Source organism: Sycon ciliatum, chromosome 5, assembly GCF_964019385.1.
Source record: "Sycon ciliatum chromosome 5, ocSycCili1.1, whole genome shotgun sequence".
NCBI classification, from domain to species: domain Eukaryota; kingdom Metazoa; phylum Porifera; class Calcarea; order Leucosolenida; family Sycettidae; genus Sycon; species Sycon ciliatum.
In genome coordinates, this window is record NC_088647.1 from 37112438 (window position 1) to 37136732 (window position 24295).

Genomic DNA, 24295 nt, shown 5'->3' on the forward strand with positions numbered 1-24295 from the left:
GCATGCATCATGTCAGTCTCTCGCACATTTTCTGTTTTTTGAAGGCCTCTTTTCAAAGGAACAAGACTTGCATGAAAGAGAGTTGTAAGACTTGTTTTGTTTCTCTTGCCTCAACTCCCAAGGGACAATCACATCATTTGTCATCAGGGCTAGTACAGAAGTAGAGTGTGGCGACTCAAACGGCCAGCCCAATAGTCGTCCTTTGTTTGAGTATAGCAGTGACGACGGCCGTTGTCTTGCGGAAAGCAACCATTTTTCGTCTTACACACTTTACGTGCTTCCAGAGCAGAATCTCTGTGCCACTTTAGTACATAATTATAGTTTCCCAGATGGTCAGCTGAGATGGCCTTGCTTTCCTGGACGTGTCCGCATCGCTGATGAGCGAAGTTGGTCAGTAGCATGTCGACGATAACTTCAAGGCCCACTGTGGGAATGCTTGTGAACACAACCAGGTTAGGACCAACGCCTTGCCCCAGCAAGTGCTCTGGTCATGGAGTTTGTAACCAAGGAGCATGTGTCTGTCAGGTTGGTAACCTAATGAATTCCTGATAACAGTTTACCCTCCAATATTGGAAACAAAGACAATGAAGTATAGAATGACACTTCCAAAGGACAATTCCCTTTTTTTATCTACTCATTTCTTAGCAATGACTGGTTAGCTCTTCCATCGATTAAACTTCTTATTTGTTGAAGTAATGGCTGGCTTACACCCAACGCATGAGCAAAGGAACCTAGTCAACAATCACTGTTGCGCTCGAACATATACGCTCTGAAAGACTATGGCGCAGTTCACGGACCACTTGATTTTCTTTTTATGTACTGTCGTGGGCATAGATATCCAGTCGCACGTCTAGCGGCCCCAGGGCGCTGGCCGTGCAGCCGGTGGAAAAGCGGTACACGCATGCATTTATGCGCTGCAGCGCGCTGGTCGCATCGGATCAACAATATACATGTGCACTGAACGCAGCGTTCTGTATGCACTGAGGGCGCCGGCCCCGGTCATTCGACTGGATTTCCATGTCTGCTACAGTACTTCATGCTGTCGTGTGTGTGGCAATCCAAGTTAACCCTTTGGGCTGTGTTTACATGAGAAATTTCAACCCGGGTCAAGTTCAGCCCGCGTTGAAAGTCTGTACGATAGACAAAATAGGTGAGCGTTTACATGAAGACAGTTGACCCGGGTCAAATACTGATATGCCGCCAAAAGTCCACTTCTAAAGTTCCGTATGGTCACGTGAATCCTTTCGCGCGAAATTTGCATGTACAGTGCTGTTCAAATTGATCAAACATGGCGCGAGATACGCACAGAATCTTCGACCGGGTTGATTTCAACCTTCCCCCCCCCCCCCCCCCCAAGGGGAGGGTTGAAATCAACCCGGGGCGAAATTTCAACCCGGGTCAAGCGCAATGCGTCATGTAAACGTGCCATTCATTTTGTGTACATGGCGGGTTGAAATCTGACCCGGGTTGAAACGCCTCATGTAAACACAGCCTTAGTTCACCCTTTACAGGCCAGCCATACAAGTTTCGAACATATGTGTTCGAAACTTCAAACGACCATAACTTGGTCAATATCTGACCGTTTTTGACTATCGAAATATCTAAATCGAAGAGGAAGCTCGTATCATTCCATCGCCGCAATCGGCGGGATGTACTATGGATGTGCTAAGATTCTTTGAAGTTGAGTCACGGCACTTTGCTCGGAAAGTGCGTGTGCCTGTCACTGAGTTGGGGATTTCCCCATTTCCGCTGGATGTTTCTATGGGAACGTGGATGCAGCTTGGGACATGAGTGAATCCAAGACTACATGAAAGCCAGAGTGTGCAGCTCGGATGGGTTGCTGTCACGGCGGAATTCCGTGATTACATCATTTTAGTGATGTAGTGCGTACAAGCAGGATTCAAGCGGGTCTCTTTCTGCACAACTGCAGCTCAGTTGTACGCACTACGCCATGTCCCGCCTCAGATCTGCGCCAAATATGATGTAATCACGGAATTCCGCCGTGACAGACACCCATAGCAGAAAAGTCCCCAAGCTGCACACTCTGGTTTTCATGTACTCTTGGTGAATCTTCCCAAAAGAATTGAGATTGATAGGAGCAAGGAGAGTGAAATGGCCGATGAGGATTGATCTTCAAGACTTTTCCAGTGTTGTCGCTGCTGCGCTGGCCTCGTCGCGTGTGTGTTGACTTGAGTTTGAGCTCAAACTGTTCCTCTTGGCGAGATCTTTCCAGGGAGCCCAAGATCATAAAAATCAAGGTAAACTAAAGGTATGACTCATTGTGTGTCCACATTTCGAAAAACTGTCAGTGGACTCGCGGGAGTCTTTGCAACCAAAGTTGAGCTCGGTGCGAGCAAGGATAGTAGAATGGCAGAATGGCTGAAAGTACATGACATTCTACAGTAAACCTGGTGTAAGCGACCTCTGTGTTTAGCGACCACCTGCTCTTAACGACCATTTTTCCATGCACCTACAGTTCTACACAGACGCTGTGGCACCTGGTTCTAAAGAACGACTGCTTTTGCTTGCACCGTGGGGTGGCCGCTTAAACCAGGTTTTATTGTACTGTAGAGGCAGAAAATTTCGTCGGTCAAAAATTTCGTCCAACTCCTAAGAAAGGGAGTTCGTCCGGTTGAAAATTTCGTCCATGGATCATAATAGTGTATAGAAAAGCTGGACAAATCGACATTAGTCCGGCACTTTAGTCCAAACGTTCCTTGGACGAAAAAGACGAAATTAAATTCCAGACGAATATTTCTGCTTATACAGTATACGGTGAAGTGGTGAGCCCCTGTTGTTACCCAGCGACAGCCTTGGTGCAGCCGGGACTTTCCTGATCTGACTGGAGTCATCTCCATTCGGTGAGGCGTGTTCGATATCCACAACATGCATACCAAACATTATCAAGTGTGATGTTGTCCTTATCTAATGTGATGATGTCATTATCAAGTGTGATGATACCACTCTGTAGTGCTTATTGTGTTACATAGAATACTGTGTAAAGTCTTGGTCTCCGACGATCTCACCAAACCGACTACTTTTTGGTTCCTAAATTTCCCATGCCGGTATTTTTGTTCACATTCGTTGGAGCCTATTTCACGCATCTGGCCAAGTTGAGAAATTTTGGCCAAATCATGAGGTCCGAGTGTACTTGGTATTGCCTTGGCTAAGACTGTAGGCATCACAATACTGGCTTTAGTTAAGTACACTCGTCCTCATTTTTTCCGGGCGGTCCGGGACCGGGCACTGCCCGTAACTTTGAAATGTCCGCAATTCCGAATCACGTACATTTTCATGGGGAAAGGCCATAGATGTGGCATATTACGTCACTATTTCCACGAAAAGTGACGAAAGAGTAGTAATATTTCCGTTGAACTCGCCCAAAGGGTGCCCGGTAGACCGAAGTGCCCATAACTTTCGGGTCTGAATAACTGAGGTATGAGTGTGTATCCAATGCAATGTGTTGCTCAGAACAGAATGGTGGATGAATGTACTTCTAGTACATTGCAACTGCATGGCCGTTCCATACTCCCCCCCTCTCTCCCCCCTCTCTCTCTCTCTCTCTCTCTCTCTGTCTCTCTCTCTGTCTCTCTCTGTCTCTCTCTGTCTCTCTCTCTGTCTCTCTCTTTCTCTCTCTCTCTCTCTCTCTCTCTCTCTCTCTCTCTCTCTCTCTCTCTCTCTCTCTCTCTTCTCTCTCTCTCTCTCTCTCTCTCACTCTCTCTCTTTCTCTCTCTCTCTCTCTCTCTCTCTCACTCTCTCTCTCTCTCTCTCTCTCTCTCTCTCTCTCTCTCTCTCTCTCTCTCTCTCTCTCTCTCTCTCTCTCTCTCTCTCTCTCTCTGCATTGTGTGGAGTCTGCATTTCTAATTTGAGTGTGTTCTTCCATGGTAATACACCCTGTTGATGATAACGCTTACGCAGTGCTATACCGTCGAGGCGCATCTCTGCTGCAATGCTACGTATTGTAGTTTGTACTTGCTTCTCTTACGTAGTGATAGCTAGAAAGTGGGGCAAGAGTACTCTTTATGGAGCCAGCTTTTCGCAAAGTCTGAGATCACCGGATTCACCACGGGGAAAGCAAAGTTATGATCGGAAGGGGACATGAGAAATTAGTAGTTCAAATTGAACCCCTCTCTGTCTGTCTCTCTCTGTCTCTCTCTCTCTCTCTCTCTCTCTCTCTCTCTCTCTCTCTCTCTCTCTCTCTCTCTCTCTCTCTCTCTCTCTCTCTCTCTCTCTCTCTCTCTCTCTGTCTGTCTGTCTCAGGTTCAATGGACTGGCGGAGAGTGTGCCAGTGCCAACTATCCATACGTTGTCACCTTTGGCACAGTGTTCACCCTTCTCACTCTGGTCTCCTTTGTGCAATTGGTGAGTCTCTTCACGTTTCTTCTGCATTCTGCTTTTCTACATGTCCTGGAAAACTCCCCTAATCCGGACTCCCCAGGTCGCGGCACTCACTGCTCTGACTGATAAAAAGGTCTTTACACGAGGGCAGATAACGTGCACGCTAACCGGAAAGAGTGCTCGATGAGGCGATGCGAGGGAGGGTACAGCACCGTATGCTAGACTTTTGATTATGACAAGACTATGGCTTGCCAACCTCTTCATACGTATGTGATGCATGGCTGGAGAAAATGTTTCGAGCTTTCCACTAGACAAACCTGTGTTCAGCCACCACCCCCAGGGCCATGTTGCAGAGAAACCGGTGTCCCTAAAGACTGGTGGTCTTTCTCCACAGGTCTGACATGAATGTGATGATTACCGGTCTCTAAAGAAAGGTGGTCTCTTAAGGCAGGTGGTCTTTCTACACAGGTCTGACATGAATGTGATGATTACCAGTCTCTAAAGAAAGGTGGTCTCTTAGGGCAGGTGGTCTTTCTACATAGGTCTGACATGAATGTGTGCTGAATCATGATTAGGTGCCGGAGATTACTGGTCTGTAAAGAAAGGTGGTCTCTTAAGTCAGGTGATCTCTGGATACAGGTTTTACGTGTACATGGACTGCGAAATCATGGACAGTACTGGCCTAAGAAATCCAACTTCATGAATAAAATAGCATTGCCGTAGTACTACATACACTGTGCCGTGCACTCGAACGCGGCGCTACTTTGTTCGAAAATCCAAGCTCATGAATAAAATAGTGCCGGGCGCTACGCAGCCCTAGCACTACATACCCTGTTATGTGCAGTGACTGAGTGTGCACCCGAACGCGGCGCTACTTTATTCATGAGGTTGGATGTTGGATTTCTCTGCGGGCCAGCATTGCACTTTGCATACAAAGTCTTTTTCTTGGCGTACACTGCCACTTACACACACAGGCATACATTTCATACATTTGAATTTTCCACCATTCTACTTCAAAGAAGTGCATTGTAGTCAAGACTCAAGGTCTTGGTGGCGTTGTTCCTTGCCGCCCAGGTGCATACTCTGCAGATGTGAGACACTGTCCTGGGCGCGCGTGTGTGTATGCGTGTGTGTGTGTGTGTGTGTGTGTGTGTGTGGTGCACGTGTGTGTGTGTGTGTGTGCGCCCACGTGTGTGTGTGTGTGTGTGTGTGTGTGTGCATGTGTGTGCATGTGTGTGCATGTGTGTGTGTGGGGGGGGGGGGGGGGGGTGCGTGCGTTTGTGCTCGTGCAGGCGTTGACAATATACCATGACACGCAAAAGAGCAAGACCGATCGGCTGCGAGAGGCGTTTCGCTTCACAGTTCACAAGTGGCTATACTTTGTCGCTTGGCTGGCGGCAGGATCCAGGGCTTTCTCTCTCATTATGCAGGTATGAATTGCACGCGTACTGCGCTGGAAACTCTGCACCGTCCGAGTGCCGTTAACCCCAGCTAGACTTCATAACACCCAAGAGCGGGCGGTAGCTGGCTGCTCTTTTTCTGTCCAGTGTGGCAGCAGCAGAGTGTCACACTCCCGTGACATGTTTCAATAGCAGTAGGTTATGCCGTGCCAGTGTCAACAGTGCACGCTGCTGGCCCCCAAAGACTTTTAGCCATGCAGGCTGGAATTTTAACACGCTGAACATGTGTAGACTGACAGTACATGTACAGTGAAACCTGTCTAAGACGGCTGCTCTACGGACCTTCAAAACGTGGTCTCTGTTACCAGGTGGTCTCCTTATCCAGGGTCATTTGAATGAAAACAGCATCCCTTTGGTCCTGGTTTCAGTGGTCTTCTAGGACAGGTGGCCCCCTTGTTCGAGTGGTCGCCTTGACTGGCGTTACCGTGTGTGCAAGATTGGTGTTTTTGGTGTTGCTCTTGTTCTTGTTCCTGTCATTGCACTGTGCTCGTGTTTTCTTTGTGAAAGCTACAGTTGGAATTACTGTCAAGCAGGGTATCGGTGTAACTTTAATTTCGGTGATTTCAGTAGAAATTTCAGGCCCCTCAATTTAGTTTACACCTACATGGCATAAAAGTGTGTACTGTACTAGAATGTGAAGGGAATGTTTGTCGCCTAATTTTAAGTTACACCTGAAACCCATCAGGTCCCTGACGTCGAAATTTACAGTAATACCGTGTACTGTGCATGATGTATAGTAAACCATCACTGTGTTATAGGCTATTCATACTACGTTACAATACGCGTCACGTTTTCATGCAGGTGCATTCAGACAGGCCAGCACACGCTGCTCGTACAGCTGTGTGTACAGCTTCTTTTGGACACAAACTGCTGGGAACGCCAGAACGAAACTCGGTACAGGGGTCTGGATACGTCGTCTACGTTTTCGTATCAGGGGTACGATTTTCCCGCCACGTTCCATGTTGTCATGGCTATCCGGACGAAAACGTCACGTACGCCACGTTCTGGGCGTAGTGTGAATGGCCCATTACGCACTGTTGTCCTACTGGTGGGTGAGCCGGTGATTAGGGGGAATACCGTGCACGTTTCTCCGTGTTCTCTGATGGCATTCTTCTCGTGTGTGCGCGCGCTTGCGTGTGGCTGTGTGTGTGTGTTGTATGTTGGGAACGTGGTCGTCGTTGTCGTCGCCAGGAGGGCCTATCGTCTGGGTTTGCACTCAATGTGCAGAGTGTTTACTACCCGTTTCTGATCACGCTCGGCTCGTTACTAGCATGCCTGCTCGGGGAGGTAAGTTACGATCACACTTGTCCCTTCCTCCCTCTCTCATAACAGCCACCTTCACTTCCTTTCCCCAGGAGACTCCCTTTGATAGACATCCATTTGCCTCTGGAGAATCCTTGAAAATATAATATCAATATCAAAAACCTTGGCTCCTTATTAGCATATCTACTCGGTGACTTGAGGAAGTAAGTTATTACCTTGCCTAACAAGACTTGCAGTCATGGACTAGCATATCTACTCGGTGACTCGGGGAAGTAAGTTGTTATCTTGCCTAACAAGGCTTGCAGTCATGGATTAGCATATCTACTCGGTGACTCGGGGAAGTAAGTTGTTATCTTGCCTAACAAGGCTTGCAGTCATGGATTGAAACGCAACTCAGAAGTAGTGACCAACTCTGGCATTTGAAAATTATTTGAACTGTCCACCTCTCCACACTGCGCTCTTGGCCCACATTCACAACACCGTAGTCCATAGCGAGGAAACATTCTTTGACTATTAAAGCGTCAATAGATTAGAAACTCTCACCACCGATGTCTGTCGAAACAAGCAGGTGATCAGGTTGTCGAAGTGCTCCCGCTCATCTCCCCCCCCCCCCCCTTTTTGTCCAGCCAGCTCTTATGTTGGAGCCACCGGTATCTGTTTGCATCGCTGTTCTGCGTGTATGGCCGTGCTGAAAAGGCCTGAAACCTTCTTTTTTTCTTCTTCATGCCAGCAGCCTGTGGGAACGCCACCACCCTGACTACCGTAAAAAAGCCGCAATAGGGTTCCTTGTGACCATGTACATGTACAACCATAGCTACTCAATGATCACTCTCTTGCAAGTACCACTCTCAAGCTACTGTGTAGTTATGCTTGCGTTTTGTTCGGGGAAGGGAAAGTGTTTTTAATCGAACTCCAGTTAAAACTATTTGGCACCCTTCTGTGACAGACGCTTTTGATAGTGGATACGCTTCGATGTAATGTGTGCCGTGTAGTGAAACTGTTTTGTTTTTCATGTGTAATTTCAGAGGTACTATCTGGAAGTCCCGTCGTCTGAGACGCACTCCATAAAGAAATCTTTTCTCTTCTATGTCGGTTTCAACGTGGCCCTGTGGGTATCGTTCTTCCTGATGATTGTGCTAACTGCTGCTCTCCCAGCTGATGAACAGGTATGCTGCTTTGTCTTTGTTGATAGTGCGTGTGAGTACACTGTGTGTGTGTGTGCGTGTGTGCGTGTCTGTGTCTGTGTGTGTGTGTGTGTGTGTGTGTGTGCGTGTGTGTCTGTGTGTCTGTGTCTGTGTGCCTGTGTGCCTGTGTGTGTGTGCGTGTGTGCGTGTGTGTCTGTGTGTGTGTGTGTGTGGGTGTGTGTGCGTGCCGTGAAGTACTGTGTAGTCCTGGCATGGCCGGTGATGCGAGTGTTGTTTCTCTGCCTCAAGTCACTTTGAAGTGTCAGTTTTGTACTCTCGAGAATGCGTTACAAACTCTCTCTCTCTTTCTCTCTCTCACACTCTCTATCTATCTATCTCTCACTCTCTCTCTCTCTCTCTCTCACCCTCACTCTCTCTCTCTAGCTCTCTCTCTCTCTCTCTCTCTCTCTCTCTCTCTCTCTCTCTCTCTCTCTCTCCCCTCTCTCTCCCATCTATCTATCTATCTATCTATCTATCTACGTAAGTGGGTATACCCAGGTTTCAAGTATCTATCTACTGTCGTGGACATGGAAATCCGGTCGCACTTCTAGCGGCCCCAGAGCGCTGGCCATGCAGCCGTGGATCAGCGGTACACACATGCATTTATGCGATGTAGCGCCCTGGTCGCATCGGATCAACAATATGTGCACTGCACGCAGCGTTCTGAGGGCGCCGGCCCCGGTCAATTGACTGGATTTCCATGTCTGCTACAGTATCACCAAGTAGAAGAGGAAAAATTGCGTTGTGGCTCTGAGTTTCACACACTAGGCGATCATCAGAGGCCATCTATCTACCTGTCTCTATCTCTTTCTCCTGCTCACTCATTGTCTTCTTTCCCCCTCTCTCTCTCTTGTGTGTCTGTGTCCGTATTTGCACGCGTGTGTATGTATGTGTGTGTATGCGTGGGTGTGCGTATGTGCATGTTTTGTCACAGGCCTTTGTGCACCGCATCTTCTACCTGGTGTTTGCCATTGTGCAGCTGCTGTGCGTAGCGTTCTTCCTCTTCTACGGCGTGCGCATGTTCTACAAAGTGACTGGAGCGTTCAAAACGGAAGACTGCCGTGTCAACACCACGCAGCTCAGCCTCTCCCGGGCTGGCGTCTTCTTCCAGGGAATATTCCAGGTAGGACTGGAGAACGTTGCAAAGCAGCAAGGCAGTGTGCATCATTGGTCTTTTCTATTTGTATTTGCACAAGAGAGATTGGAAGCTGTGTCGCAACTCTGAGTTTCACGTATCACTATGATCATCCGGCAATTATCAGGTATTTGTATTTATGGATTCTCCACAGTATTCATCAGCTGCTTTGAAGCTACCCATGATACCCTGGATGTAACAACCTTTCTCTTTGCATTGGATATGCAGTACATGTACTTCTGAGTACCCTGCATTGTGTTGTACCAATCATGTGACAGTCATGTGACAGTTGTGTGACCTTAGATACACAGTAGTATCTTGGCTATAAAAAATACACATTTTACAACTCTTGGATCTGAAGTTTGACTGTAGCTGTGCTTGTCCTCACGTGTACTGATCTGCTGGATTTCTGTGTGGGCATTTGTGTGTGTGTGTGTGCGAGTGTGTGCGAGTGTGTGTGTGTGCGTGTGTGGTGTGTGCGTGTGTGTGTGTGTACGTGTGTGTGTGTGTGCGCGTGTGTGTGTGTGAGTGTGTGTGTGTGTGTGTGTGTGTGTGTGTGTGTTTGTGTGTGTGTGTGTGTGTGTGTGTGTGTTTGTTTGTTTTCCCAGCTGAGTGTGGTAACGTTACTGGTAATTGACTTCTCCAGTCACTTCTTCCCACCTGAGTGAGTGTGGTCAATATAATTATTATTCAGGTAGAAATTCAGACCATGTCATAGAATACTGTAAGAGTTGAATTTCTAACGGGGCACAAAGTCTAACGTTTTAACAAGAAAGAAATTCAAAGAATCCATCGTTAACTCAAGAATCGTATGGTATTCTTTCTCTCCTCTGTACTAGAGAAATAGAAGACAGCTGTGTGCTGGCAGAGTCGTTAAACTTTGTGCCAGCTAAGTGGGAAATTTTTCTTCAAATCGTAAAACTTTGGACTCGTCACACTTTCAACTCTTAAAGTCCTCTCTACTGAAACGTCGTGTTTTATTGAACGCACAAATCCATCAAAAGTGTGCATGCAAGAAGGGCAAAGAATTCAAAAAGGGAAAAGCAAAATTGATAAAATTGAGAATTGCAATTGCAGCTGCAATGTTTATCTCTTAATTTGCTGGGCAAAAGTCCTATATATAGGATTTGAAAATGCGTGACCTTTATGCCGTTGTTATTGGTCATCATGAGTCATTCATGACCCATAATAAGAGCATAATGGTTTTATTAGAAGCTGTAAATATGTTTGAGGCATGGATGTTTACTTTTTAGGTTCATAGGACATCATGAATACCCATTTTGAGCAAGGATTGGAATTTTGAGCAGCATTGTTCAGCTGGTGTCATGGGAAGGACTGAAGCAGTGAATGTGCAAAAGAACATTACAGGTGTGGCACGGGGTGGTTTCATGACGACATATCGCACATGCCGTCGTGAAACTACCAATTTTAAGGATAAAACAAGATCCAGTAAAATCTCAAATCCTATATATAGGATTCAAAAAATAGGGCACAGGCCTTAGAAATATTGCGCAAGGAGATGAGCCTTAGATGTTAGTATTTGAAAAAAATATCTTATTCAACTCTCCATATCGACTAAGACATAACGCGGAAGAATTGGTCACATACATTTCCCTATGCTCATGCCACACCCATTTTGAGTTGAAAAATATGACCAAAATCCTATATATAGGATTTAGCAAATTAAGAGATAGAGAAGGAAATGAAAAAAGAGGAACCAAAAAAATCTAACTCCATCCTCTCTGCTCTCTATATTACCTGCTTCTTGTCTACTCAGTTGAAGATGGGACCGTTCATTTTTGTTGTTGTGGTTTTTGACATTCAGGAGTCGCTTTTTTAACCGTGACCTGTTCAACATTGTCAGTCGTGTGACGGACATCGCCGTCGTCATCTGGTTTCCATGCGCGCTGTGGAACTGCAAGCGGTAAGGAGTGAGGGCATGTACCGAAAAGTGCCGTTGATCCACCCCCGTTCTAATTTCCGTCCCCTGTCGAATTTCCGCCTGTGAAGCGACTTCGGTGTATACAGTGAAATATGGTGTTGAACTGACGCATGCACTGCTGTACACAATATGTGCCAGAGCAGGATGAGAATGTGCACAGTCCCGCATGCCAAGTCTGATCTTCTGCTTTGTTGCACATTGTACTGCACGTGACTGAAATGATCTAATTCCCGCCCCCTGCCGAAAAACCAGGTGGGAAGCGACATGGTGTGTGTGTGGGGGGGGGGGGGGGAGGGGATCAGCTGTACTTCACGGTGTGTGTGGGGGGGGGGGGGATCAGCTGTACTTCACGGTGTGTGTGTGTGTGGGGGGGGGGGGGGGGGGGGATCAGCTGTTGTGTGTGTGGGGGGGGGGGGATCAGCTGTACTTCACGGTATGTGTGGGGGGGGGGGGGGGGGATCAGCTGTACTTCACGGTATGTGTGTGGGGGGGGGGGGGGGGGGGGGATCAGCTGTACTTCACGGTATGTGTGGGGGGGGGGGGATCAGCTGTACTTCACGGTATGTGTGTGGGAGGGGGGGGGGGGGGGGATCAGCTGTACTTCACGGTATGTGTGTGGGGGGGGGGGGGGGGGGATCAGCTGTACTTCACGGTATGTGTGTGGGGGGGGGGGGGGGGGATCAGCTGTACTTCACGGTGTGGGTGGGGGGGGGGGGGGATCAGTCGTACTTCACGGTGCTAATAGACCAATCCCGAAAAGATTGTCTGGGTTCGTGAAAGGGGGCACGCGTGCAAGCCAGCACGTGTGAAATGCATCGTTTTGTATTCAGTTTGTGTGTGTCGGCTCATGGCGGCGGAGAGAGAGACTTTTGCTCGCCGAGCTGAAGCTAAAGGATTTGATGGAGTCCTTCCAGCAGCTAGTCAAAGGACCTTCGGTACCTTAGGCAGACCCTGACGGAGTTTGGAGGCCAGCTAGCTCTCGGTGAGGAGAGAAACATTCGCGTGGCGATTGACTCTCCGTAAAAAAATGCAAGCTACATAGCGCCGACATACTGCAACAGCTACCATTTCAGCTAACTTCTCGATCTGCTGCTTCACAAAGTTCAACTATTTACAAGTCCTGACTGTTGTAGTCTGAAGCTGGAGTCTCATCGCCCACCTACAGGTAGCTTTTGGAGCTGATGGATTTCCCGACTTGGACTCCTTCCGCAAACTCTCGCAACATTACTACAGTGTATACCGTGTTTCCGCAAGCTCGTGTCGACATGTCACCTATTGTACATGTACCGGGTCGCGGAGGAGCTTGACGACGTCCGCTGACTCCAGGTTTCGAAGTACTGCCGTCGTCTTCGTTGATGTCGCTGGTGACATTCTCCCCTTGCAGGACGTGCGCATAGTTGTCGTCCCGGGGGTAAAGACTATGTTGTCTTTCGAAATAGTTCTTCATCGCGCTCGCGCGAATGATGTTTCTCATCATGAACTCGTTCCGACGGTGTGACACGGCTATGGTCTTTGGCGGGGCACTGGCTTGGCGAAAACGCTATCTTCTTGTGCAATATAACATTGATCGGCTGCAGATGAGTACAGTCACTTCGTGGTTGGTCTTATAGGAGGGCAGCTGCCAGGAAAGAGGCAGGACTCATCGAAGACGAAGCGCTCGCAACAAACAATAGCACTCGAAATATCTCGTAAGATGTAGGACCTATCGCTTTGAGCCGCAGCGCTCACAGCCTGCCTTCTTCATCAAAGTGAGCTCTACATGTTCGTTGACCTCTTCACACTACACAGAAGAGCGAAACAAGGATTATGTCTTAGCATTTCAACTCCAAAAGCAGACCATTACCAGTGCGAGAGAGAAAACTACAAAGGGCTTTGCTTTCTGTCGCATCGTCTCTCTTGCATGCAACTAACGAGAAAACCGTGTACTTACCCTCGCATTCACACGCAAACTATCAAACACGTCCTGTGCCGCATGCTGATCAGGTAGTGCATGTATGTGTTGTACAGTGTACTCTCAGTTGACATGCCCCCTTTCGAACCCAGACAATCTTTTCGGGATTGGTCTATTAGCTGTACTTCACACCGTGCTGCCGTGTAGGCTGACAACGCTTGGGAACTTGATTAGCTGCATCCACAGACATACAGTGGAATATTATAAAAATGTGTGTGTACGCGTGTGTGTACGTGTGTGTGCTCACCAGACCGGAAACACTGTGGATCCTGAACCCCCGTCAAGTCTTAGACACGACAAGTGGCGAGGTAGGGCCAAACTTGCAGACCGGGTAGCTACTTGAGTATAATGTACATGGTGTATTGGCATCTCCTGTGCACATGTGTCCACTTATCTGCGTTGCTACATGTCTACCAGTGCTGCCAACCTTCCGTGTTTTCCGTATTTGTACGGAAAATCATTCCTTCGTCCGCACTACGGAATTTGAGTATTAAAGATGATACAGAAAATTGAAGAGGATCGATCAGCTACAGCTATGTATGTAGAGGCATGGCAAGCGCAAGCTGAGCGATTAGTATCCCTGTACCAAAACGAGTGCATGCTGTGCTTCGACTACATGTAGCACCAACAAATCATGCCGTGTTACAAGTCACACATGTTTTGCACTAGCAAATCCATCCACCGACAAACAAGTGAGTGTCAAAAAACATGTTTGGCAGTACGCAAAAACACCGCGAAATACAGAAAATCGAAAGTCGCAATACGGAAAACAGACCCAGTTGGTTGGCAGCTGTGACGTCTACTGTCTATGCGCGGTTGTATGTTTTAGGTGGTCATCACACCGCGCACAAACACTCCCGTTTCACAGTCTGTATGTTCAGTGCACACGTGTATGAGCTCCCATAGCTCAGTCGGTTAGAGCGTTGTGCTAATAACGCGAATGTTGCAGGTTCGAGCCCTGCTGGGAGCACACCTTTTTTTTCATCGCCGAGCTATGTTTACGTGTATGTATTCGTATTGGCTGAGTCTTTTACATTTCTTTTATCCTTGGTTCCCACGGAAGCGGAACGGCTTGACCAGGGAGTTGTACGAATCCTTGTTCTTGACCTGCCCGGTACGCGAACCCCGTCGAATTTATTTATTTATTTTTTATTTTATCCTTGGTTGGTTGGTTGTTTTATTTTAATTCGCAGAATTGAACGGGCAGCAAGCCCTGTTACGTGAGAGCAAACGTGTATGCGTGCATATAAACATCATAGAAGCAAGTAATAAGAGTATGCGAGGAAGTGAAGGTCATCATCTCCTTCCCCCCCCCCAGTGAAATTAGTCCAGTATACAATATTCATCAATTAGTAGGAGCCGTAGTTGGCTCTGGCCATCCCGGCAAGAAGGCAGCTATGCCTGTTCGATTGGTGAATTAAAATTAAAATACCATGCCACACCATACAGTTAGGTCCGGTTACACCGAAACTGTAGGAAACTCGCTCTGACCACCACTCGAGCACGGGTTCTGAAAAAACACTGATCACGTGTCAGACCGCAGTGTTTCAAAACGTTTTGGCTGGCGCAAGGGAAGAGCGGAACACAACTTTCACCCACATATGATCCACAAACAGAAGTCATCAGTTTCAGTGTACTGTTAAGTACTGCGACAGCTCCACACCAGCACGTCCCTTTCGTGGTCGTGTTGTAGAGGTGGTGTCCTGTCCGTAGGTCATTCCACACTTATCTTGTACACACATTCCTCTGTGTGCAATCAATCCATACTCAGTTTACCTGTTGAGTGGATGCGAGCGCCACACAAGAACATACGCAGTGAGTCGAGTGGATGCGAGCGCCACACAAGAACATACGCAGTGAGTCGAGTGGATGCGAGCGCCACACAAGAACATACGCAGTGAGTCGAGTGGATGCGAGCGCCACACAAGAACATACGCAGTGAGTCGAGTGGATGCGAGCGCCACGCAAGAACATACGCAGTGAGTCGAGTGGATGCGAGCGCCACACAAGAACATACGCAGTGAGTCGAGTGGATGCGAGCGCCACACAAGAACATACGCAGTGAGTCGAGTGGATGCGAGCGCCACACAAGAACATACGCAGTGAGTCGAGTGGATGCGAGCGCCACACAAGAACATACGCAGTGAGTCGAGTGGAGGCGAGCGCCACACAAGAACATACGGTGTGAGTCGAGTGGATGCGAGCGCCACACAAGAACATACGCAGTGAGTCGAGTGGATGCGAGCGCCACACAAGAACATATGCAGTGAGTCGAGTGGATGCGAGCGCCACACAAGAACATACGGTGTGAGTCGAGTGGATGCGAGCGCCACACAAGAACATTCGCAGTGAGTCGAGTGGATGCGAGCGCCACACAAGAACATATGCAGTGAGTCGAGTGGATGCGAGCGCCACACAAGAACATACGGTGTGAGTCGAGTGGATGCGAGCGCCACACAAGAACATATGCAGTGAGTCGAGTGGATGCGAGCGCCACACAAGAACATACACAGTGAGTCGAGTGGATGCGAGCGCCACACAAGAACATACGCAGTGAGTCGAGTGGATGCGAGCGCCTCACAAGAACATACACAGTGGGTCGAGTGGATGCGAGCGCCACACAAGAACATACGGTGTGAGTCGAGTGGATGCGAGCGCCACACAAGAACATACGCAGTGAGTCGAGTGGATGCGAGCGCCACACAAGAACATACGCAGTGAGTCGAGTGGATGCGAGCGCCACACAAGAACATACGGTGTGAGTCGAGTGGATGCGAGCGCCACACAAGAACATACGCAGTAAGTCGAGTGGATGCGAGCGCCACACAAGAACATACGCAGTGAGTCGAGTGGATGCGAGCGCCACACAAGAACATACGGTGTGAGTCGAGTGGATGCGAGCGCCACACAAGAACATACGCAGTGAGTCGAGTGGATGCGAGCGCCACACAAGAACATATGCAGTGAGTCGAGTGGATGCGAGCGCCACACAAGATCATACGGTGTGAGTCGAGTGGATGCGAGCGCCACACAAGAACATACGCAGTGAGTCGAGTGGATGCGAGCGCCACACAAGAACATACGCAGTGAGTCGAGTGGATGCGAGCGCCACACAAGAACATACGCAGTGAGTCGAGTGGATGCGAGCGCCTCACAAGAACATACGCAGTGAGTCGAGTGGATGCGAGCGCCACACAAGAACATACGGTGTGAGTCGAGTGGATGCGAGCGCCACACAAGAACATACGCAGTGAGTCGAGTGGATGCGAGCGCCACACAAGAACATACGCAGTGAGTCGAGTGGATGCGAGCGCCACACAAGAACATACGCAGTGAGTCGAGTGGATGCGAGCGCCACACAAGAACATACGGTGTGAGTCGAGTGGATGCGAGCGCCACACAAGAACATACGCAGTGAGTCGAGTGGATGCGAGCGCCACACAAGAACATACGGTGTGAGACCTTAGTACACCATACACACTTAGGGGCCATCCGTAAATATAGATATTTGTTTAGAAACGAAAACTAGTCGTTTAGGGGGGAGGGGGTTGAGCGCCTGTTCGTTTCTCGAAAAACATCGATGTACATTTTGCATGCGTGAGCATGTCCAGAAAAAAGGACCAAAAATATCGATACTATGTACCATTTGCATGTGTTCGTTTCTTAGGTAGGGGGAGGGGGGTTGAAGAGAAACGACTAGTTTTCGTTTCTATATAGATATCGGTATTTACAGAAGGCCCCTTAGTAACACTCTGCCATACAGTTTTCCTTTTCCTGGCTGTAAAATCAAGATGGGGCGTTCTGGCGAGACGGGGAGCCCTTGTGCTACTTGACGGTCCAGTACTAGTATTTGAGTTTGAGTTTGATAGAAGAGTGTACTTGACTCTATTCAGTCTCACACACTACGCCAATGTTATGCTGGCAGGCATGTGAGTTCACGTTTCCCCGGCCGTGTCGTCAACTCACTGCGAACGGTTCAAACAGCAACACCCGCCCAATAAGGGAAGTTGTGAGGACAAATGCGGGAAATTGGAACTGCAAACAACTTGTGTGTAAACTACTTCTACTTCTGCCTAAGCTAATGAAACATTTGCTGTTGCTGCTTCTGCTGCTCTTGTTTCTGCTGCTGTTGCTGCTTCTGCTGCTCTTGTTTCTGCTGCTGTTGCTGCTTCTGCTGCTGTTGTTTCTGCTGCTGTTGCTGCTTCTGCTGCTGTTGTTTCTGCTGCTGTTGCTGCTTCTGTTGCTGCTGTTGTTTCTGCTGCTGTTGCTGCTGCTGTTGCTGCTGTTTCTGCTGCTGTTGCTGCTTCTGCTGCTGTTGTTTCTGCTGCTGTTGTTTCTGCTGCTGTTGCTGCTGTTTCTGCTGCTGTTGCTGCTTCTGCTGCTGTTGTTTCTGCTGCTGTTGCTGCTGCTGCTGTTCTTGTTCTTGTTCTTGGTTTCTTCTCTGCAGTATGCCGCTTTATCGGCTGAGAACCAACGGTCTTACGGTAGCACCATTCGCCGTGTATCAGGTATGGCAGGAAGCTTGTAGAGTCTTTGCTCAATGTTGTTTCGCTCTGCTGCAATTGATCTTCTCTTATCGTGCAAGTGATCAGCCATGCATGTGTACAGTGTGTACAGGTCAGGCCAGAGAAATTTAACCGCATCATGAATAAAGTAGCGCCGCACCCAAGTGTGCAGGGTAGTGTGTGTGTGTGCGTGTGTGTGTGTGCGTGTGTGTGCGTGTGTGTGTGTGTGTGTGGTGCTAAGGCCAGCGCTACTTTATTCATGAGGTTGAATTTCTCTGGCCAGGACTTTAGTGTGTCTGCACAGCCTGCAAGTCTGCTTGATTGAGAGACCTCTACACTCCCAACTGACTACCAGTGCAGTACCATCGGTCGACGAAGAGCTCGGGGGGGGGGTCAGCCTCCTAGCCTAGGCCGTTCTTGTTGCTTGGTGAAATTCCAGCCTGGTCATTTCCCGGCGCTCCTTTCTTCGGCGCCCGACAGTCCTGTAGTGGAAAGTACTGCTGCGAAAGCGCCCGGTTTCACGAAAGAGAGCGACAGAGCACCCTGCTGTCTCTAATTCACACTAATTCTGTTATCACTACTAGCCTCCTGCAGCACAGTGATAGCTTGAATTCTTTGTCTACATAGTAGTAGTGGTCTGGCGTATCTGAGGCAGATTGAATCCCCTCTCTTGCTTCGCTGTGTCTGAAACCATGCTGTTTGCCTGGTGTTGATGATGTCTACCGATGTACAGCGAATCGTGCGCAGCAATGTAGCACCGATGAGTTTGAGTGCTGGATTTGCTATGATGTGGAAAGTGGCGAGTCCGGACCGTTGATCTGCCCGTGTGATTGCAAGGGAGGCACGGCTGCTGTGCATCACAACTGCTTGAAGCGATGGCTACTGGAGGTTAGTGTTATACAGTCATGTACTGTACTAGTAGTGTTGTACATGCAGTGCTGTAGTAGCTGACATCAGCCAGTGCTGCTACACTGTGTAATGACTTACTGATAGCTGACATCAGCTAGTGTATGCAGTGCTAGACTGTGTAATGTACTGATAGCTGACATCAGGTAGTGTAGGCAGTGCTAGACAATGCAGTTCTATGCACTGTAGCTGCAGAGAGTATGTGGGTACATGGTGGTGGTGGGGGGGGGGGGGGGGGGAGGGGAGATATGTGATTCCAAGGACGTCGGAACCGCACCGGCCGGGCCGCCCCACTTTTTCGGCCGTTTTTTTTTTTTTTTTTTTTTTTTTTTAGCACACTGCAACAAAGCGCGGTGATCTCAGCGCAAACGTGGCAAATCCTTGTCCCCGATCGTGGTTTGTTGCAGAATCAAAAGTCCATGTACACTGAAATGGCACCAAATGCCTGGGATGGGAATGCTTGCAATTGGCTTCAATTTTTGAATTTTTTTCCCGGGGGAGGGTAATGTTTGTCCCCGATTGTAGCATCTTCTTGGTTTTTTGCAGAATCAGAAAGTCTTTCATTGTAGTTACCGTACACTGAAATGGCACCAAATGCCCGGAAATGCTTGCAATTGGCTTTAATTTTTGAAATTTTTTCCCGGGGAGGACCCCCGGACCCCCCTTCCATGGCCGCCCCACTTCCAAAGTCGTTCCGACGCGCCTGGATTCACGTATGTGTCTGTGTGGCGCCCGGAAGAAGGGGGGGGGGGGGGATATCTGATTCGCGCGTGTGTGTGTGTGGCGCCCAAAAGAGGGCGGGGGGGGGGGGGGGGGGGGTGATACCTGGTTCACATGCTCACCACTCTGACATGGGATATAATCATATTCCTTATCCCAGTGATCAGTGATGTGTGGGATATGGCATAACCCTAGTGATCAGTGATGTGTGTGTGTGTGTGTGTGTGTGTGTGTGGTACATGGTGTGTTTTCTTTGAAAACCAAAGCGCAGGATTGCTTTTGATTGCCCGTTCATTGTAGCTTGTGTTGAATTCTTGCGTTTGGTACTAACTTTGATTGCACGTCAGCATGCTGGCACGTTGTCTGTCTAGCCGTGCATCGTTCTAAAATGAAGTTCTGTGCTTCTGTGCTTCCCTGTGTCCATGTCTGTGTTTGTGTCTGTTTGTGTCTGTGTGTGTTGTGTCTGTGTGTGTTTGTGTCTGTGTGTGTTTGTGTTGTGTCTGTGTGTGTGTCTGTGTGTTTGTGTGTGTGTGTCTCTGTGTTTGTGTGTGTGTCTCTGTGTCTGTATGTGTTTGTGTGTGTCTGTGTGTCTGTGTCGATATGAGCAGCAAGGAGAGTTGTCTCAGCGCAAGGTCCCTCAGTGTGACATCTGCAAGAAGCCTGTGAGTGTAATTGCTCAAGATGCAACGTGTTTTTTTCTTCTTCTTTTGCATCAGCTGTTATCTTCCTCGTGCATTTCTATGGCTAATGTAGCTGTTGCATTTTGTTTGAGGGGCCGGGACCCTTTGTACTGCAGCGTTTGCCCTGAGACTACAAGAGCCATGTTCTATCAGAGATATCAGTGCAGGTTTGCTGAGTATCAGTGCTGCAGTGGTGGTGGTGCTGGTGGCGGCGGTGGTGGTGCTAGTGGTGGTGGTGCTGGTGCTGGTGGTGGTGCTGCTGCTGCTGGTGGTGGTGGTAGTGGTGGTGGTGGTGGTAGTGGCGGTGGTGGTGCTGGTGGTGGTGGTGCTGGTGGTGGTGGTGCTGGCGGTGGTGCTGGTGGTGGTGGTGGTGGTGGTGGCGGCGGCGGTGCTGGTGCTGGTGGCAGCAGTGGACAAGAATCGATTACATATTCTCCCGTACATGTACAGTGGAACACACGTCTTGTACATACCGGTACTCTGATAAAGACATACCTACTCTCTTGCTTTGTGCAGTCATCACAGTGTCCGGAGCACACCAGTATATTTATACATACTCAAGTGTGTTGGGATAAGGGGATATCCGGCATTATCGATAATTTTCACGAAACGAAAAAAAGTTTACTTAGGACCCTTCCCCACCCACCCACCCCCCTGAACGGAAAATAGATTGACTTGACAGCAAGAATGCCTTGATATCTCACATATGAATATTTTTCGAAACGAAACTCACCTTAACCCACCCACCCATGTTAAAACAAAACTTTTTTTCTCTTCGTGTAAAAGATGGATAATTGTGGACGGCCCCAAAGAAGTACAGTGTTGCTAAATGAAATCCCGTGGCGTTGCTCAAGTACACGCCACTGGACGTTGTGCAGCCCTAGACCTGTCAACACTAGGCTGTGAAATAATGTAAGACACAAACTTGAGTGACACGGCTGAATTAGGGGATGAGCCGATGAGCGGCACTGCAACTTGGATACTTTTTTAAAGAACACTTTCCTACTGCCCATCCTGGGGGTACGTCTTATCAGATTACTATGGAGTACTGACCCAGCAGTGTCTGTACATTGATGATACTATGGAGTACTGACTGGCAGTGTCTGTACATTGATGATACTATGGAGTACTGACTGGCAGTGTCTGTACATTGATGATACTATGGAGTACTGACTGGCAGTGTCTGTACATTGATGATACTATGGAGTACTGACTGGCAGTGTCTGTACATTGATGATACTCTTGTCCACTGCCGCTGCTGCCAAGTAGTCTCGTGGCCACTTGGTTTCAACAACCACCTGTTTTCAGTTATCACCTGTTTTTGTCCAAATCTCTACAATTGTGTCATGTATTCCCTGGACGTAAATTGTGTGCACTGTGTGCAGTGCAGTGCTGTGCAGTGTAGTGCAATGCTGTGCAGTGCAGTGCAGTACAGTACAGTGCAGTGCTGTACTGTACTGTACTGTACTGTAGTATAGTGGCTGGGAACAGTAGTACAATATCATGTAGATCTACATCATGATTGTACTCAGGCTCAGTATGAAATTAGTTTTAATGAGTGTTCTTGTGTACGGTGCGTGTGTGTGTGTGTGTACGGTGCGTGTGTGTGTGCTCTTGTGCTGATGTTACGTGTTCAGTACGTGCTTGACCGAACTCGACGCTTCAAATTCTCCTGCACAACTATGTAAGCATTTGCCTTGCTCACTCTGTGTTCAGTTTTTGCTTTCTAGTTCGCTGTGCCTCTTCTCTCTCTCTCTCTCTCTCTCTCTCTCTCTCTCTCTCTCTCTCTCTCTCTCTCTCTCTCTCTCTCTCTCTCTCTCTCTCTTTCTCTTTCTTTCTTTCTCTCTCTCTCTCTCTCTCTCTCTCTCTCTCTCTCTCTCTCTCTCTCTCTCTCTCTCTCTCAACCATGACGTCCACCCCTGTGTATTCATCAGTTGTTGGTTTCTGTCCGGTGTTTTATTGTAGGCAAGGTTTACGCTCGTCATTACTCATTTGTGTTATCGTTGCCATGCCGATCACAGTGACGTTTGTGATTAAACATGTTCCGTTCCATGACTTGGCCAAGTATACTGTGATTGTTGTCACGGCAGTGCTGGAGCTGGTCTGTCTTCGGTAAGTGTGTGTGTGTGCGCTTGTGTGTGCGCGCGTGTGAGTGTGTGTGTGCATGCGTGTGTGTGCGTGTGTGTGTGTGTCCCATATGGTGCAGTGGTATGTGCAGCGATTTCCAATCGATAGGTTGCGGGTTCGATTCCCGACGATTATGGTCACACACGTCTTTTTTCTTTCTCAGACTCTTCCTGACTTTTCTTTCATTCTCCTGGGTGGTTACCAACAGCCAGTGCATGCCGGAGTATGTGGTGTGATGTGTGTGCGGGAAAAAAAAGAAAAAAGAAGAAAAGAAGAAGAAAAAAGACCAAAAACAGGGATTCACTGGCCAGAAAATGTCACTTCAAATAGCTGTATGGTGTAGACCAGGCTGAATAGTGACGGTCAATTCTTCAGCCTTGCAAGCTGTTGAATGGTGCAATCCCAGCACAAGTTGCTATGGCTTCTGCCGTAGCATCGCTATCATCGCCTCTGGCGATGGGCGTCAATGGTCAAAGGTGTGTGTGTGTGTGAGTGTGCGTGTGTGTGCGTGTGTGTGTGTGCATGCGTGTGTGTGCGTGTGTGTGTGTGTGTGTGTGTGTGTGTGTGTGTGTGTGTGTGGCCATTGTCAGCATACTAATAAATTAACGAAATACGGCTGGTGAAGACACCCACCGGGGACAGTCCCTGTCGCTCCCGACTCGACAGTGAGCATTGAGTGTGCCTGTCCATGTTTGTGCATACATGATGTGTATGCACATGTTGCGTGTGAACAGCATGTGTGTTGTGCTATCCATTTGTGTTGCTATCCATGCGTCCTATCGTGTCATCCTTGTGTCCTATCCATGTGTGTAAAACTGTGCCTGTGTCTGTGCATGCCTGTGTGTATGTGTGTGTGTGTGTGTGTGTGTGTGTGTGTGTGTGTGTGTGTGTGTGTGTGTGTGTGTGTGTATCTTCTCTTGCACACGTGTGTAGGCTGCTGGGAGTGACGTTTGACTCGATATGCCACCGTGCAATGGTGGCCGCCGTCACCATCCTTGGACCACATCCATCGAGCATCCAGCCACCAGAAGACACTACGGCTGAAGCAACGTCGCTGCCACCATCAATGCCACCAGCTGCTGCTACATTGGACGAAATGGACAAATTGCAGCAGCAGCAGCATGAGCATGAACCCTGTTCATCACCAGGCACAGTGTTACTGCTCCGTCGTACACCCTCACCATCAATAGAGGATCAGCAAAACTCCACTTACGCAGTGTCAGCAGCAGCAAACTTGCCTACTAGCCCGCCGTATCCTCAGTCCAGTATACAACAATGCTCCAGTAGCAGTGACCTGATTCCATCCAGCCGCTCACAATCTGTTTTATTCGCCGTACGACCTCTGGCATGATGCGTGCGCGCACACAAACACACACACACACACTTCTTGTGTATGTGTGTGTTCATTGCCACGTGGTCTTTCCACGAGCAATCAAGCTGCAGTGATGACAAGAACATTTGATGCGTTGTGTTGCTAACATGTCGAGTGTACTCTGCGTGCAACGCCTGTGGGCTCTTTTATTTCGTTTTACGTCTTTGAAGAACAGTGTGCGTGTGTGCGTGCGTGCGTGTGTGTGTGTGTGTGTGTGCGTGTGTGTGTGTGTGTGTGTGTGTGTGTGTGTGTGTGTATGTTCTCAAGTGCTGTTTATAGTATATATATGTGTGTGTGTTGTGTTCTTATGAATATGTGTTAGTATTCCTGACCTATTGTAAGCAAGTAAGCGCATCATTACTTCAAGACTAATAGTATTACTAGCAGCAGACATGACGTCATTCTCCTGTTAACATACCTGTAATATCTGTATGTACAGCTGCAGCAGCAGTGGGTACCATGGCAACACAGTACACACTTTATCTCCCTCCCATGTTCAGTTTTACTGCTCTGCACACACCATCGTGGTGTGGCTGGCGTGTGTTGTGTGTTTTTGTTCTCAGCATCTTCAGCATAGTACACGTAGTGAATCATGCACCGGGTTACTTTCCATCGCCTGCTGCCTCCGCCGCCGTATACGTATCATTTTTATTGAGATGACGTGAGTTTACCGTGATCAGTGATTTCCCCGTCACCCCTTGCCTGCTGTCAT

At 48.5% G+C, this 24295-nt stretch overlaps 1 protein-coding gene and 1 non-coding gene across 2 annotated transcripts; both read left to right on the plus strand.

The window, feature by feature from the left end:
* Positions 1–34: 34 nt before the first annotated feature.
* LOC135818569 (uncharacterized) lies at positions 35–23736 on the plus strand. The gene is made up of 15 exons (XM_065331968.1): positions 35–525; positions 4261–4362; positions 5631–5768; positions 6990–7085; positions 8087–8227; positions 9180–9368; positions 9989–10044; positions 11206–11304; positions 13524–13581; positions 17721–17781; positions 18512–18666; positions 20013–20066; positions 21722–21768; positions 22050–22196; positions 23145–23736. The coding sequence occupies exons 1-15, from the start codon at positions 400–402 to the stop codon at positions 23560–23562; spliced, it is 1887 nt and encodes a 628-aa protein (XP_065188040.1). The 5' UTR covers positions 35–399; the 3' UTR covers positions 23563–23736.
* Trnai-aau (transfer RNA isoleucine (anticodon AAU)) lies at positions 14170–14243 on the plus strand. The gene has a single exon. It is a non-coding gene; the product is annotated as a tRNA-Ile (tRNA).
* Positions 23737–24295: the final 559 nt, after the last annotated feature.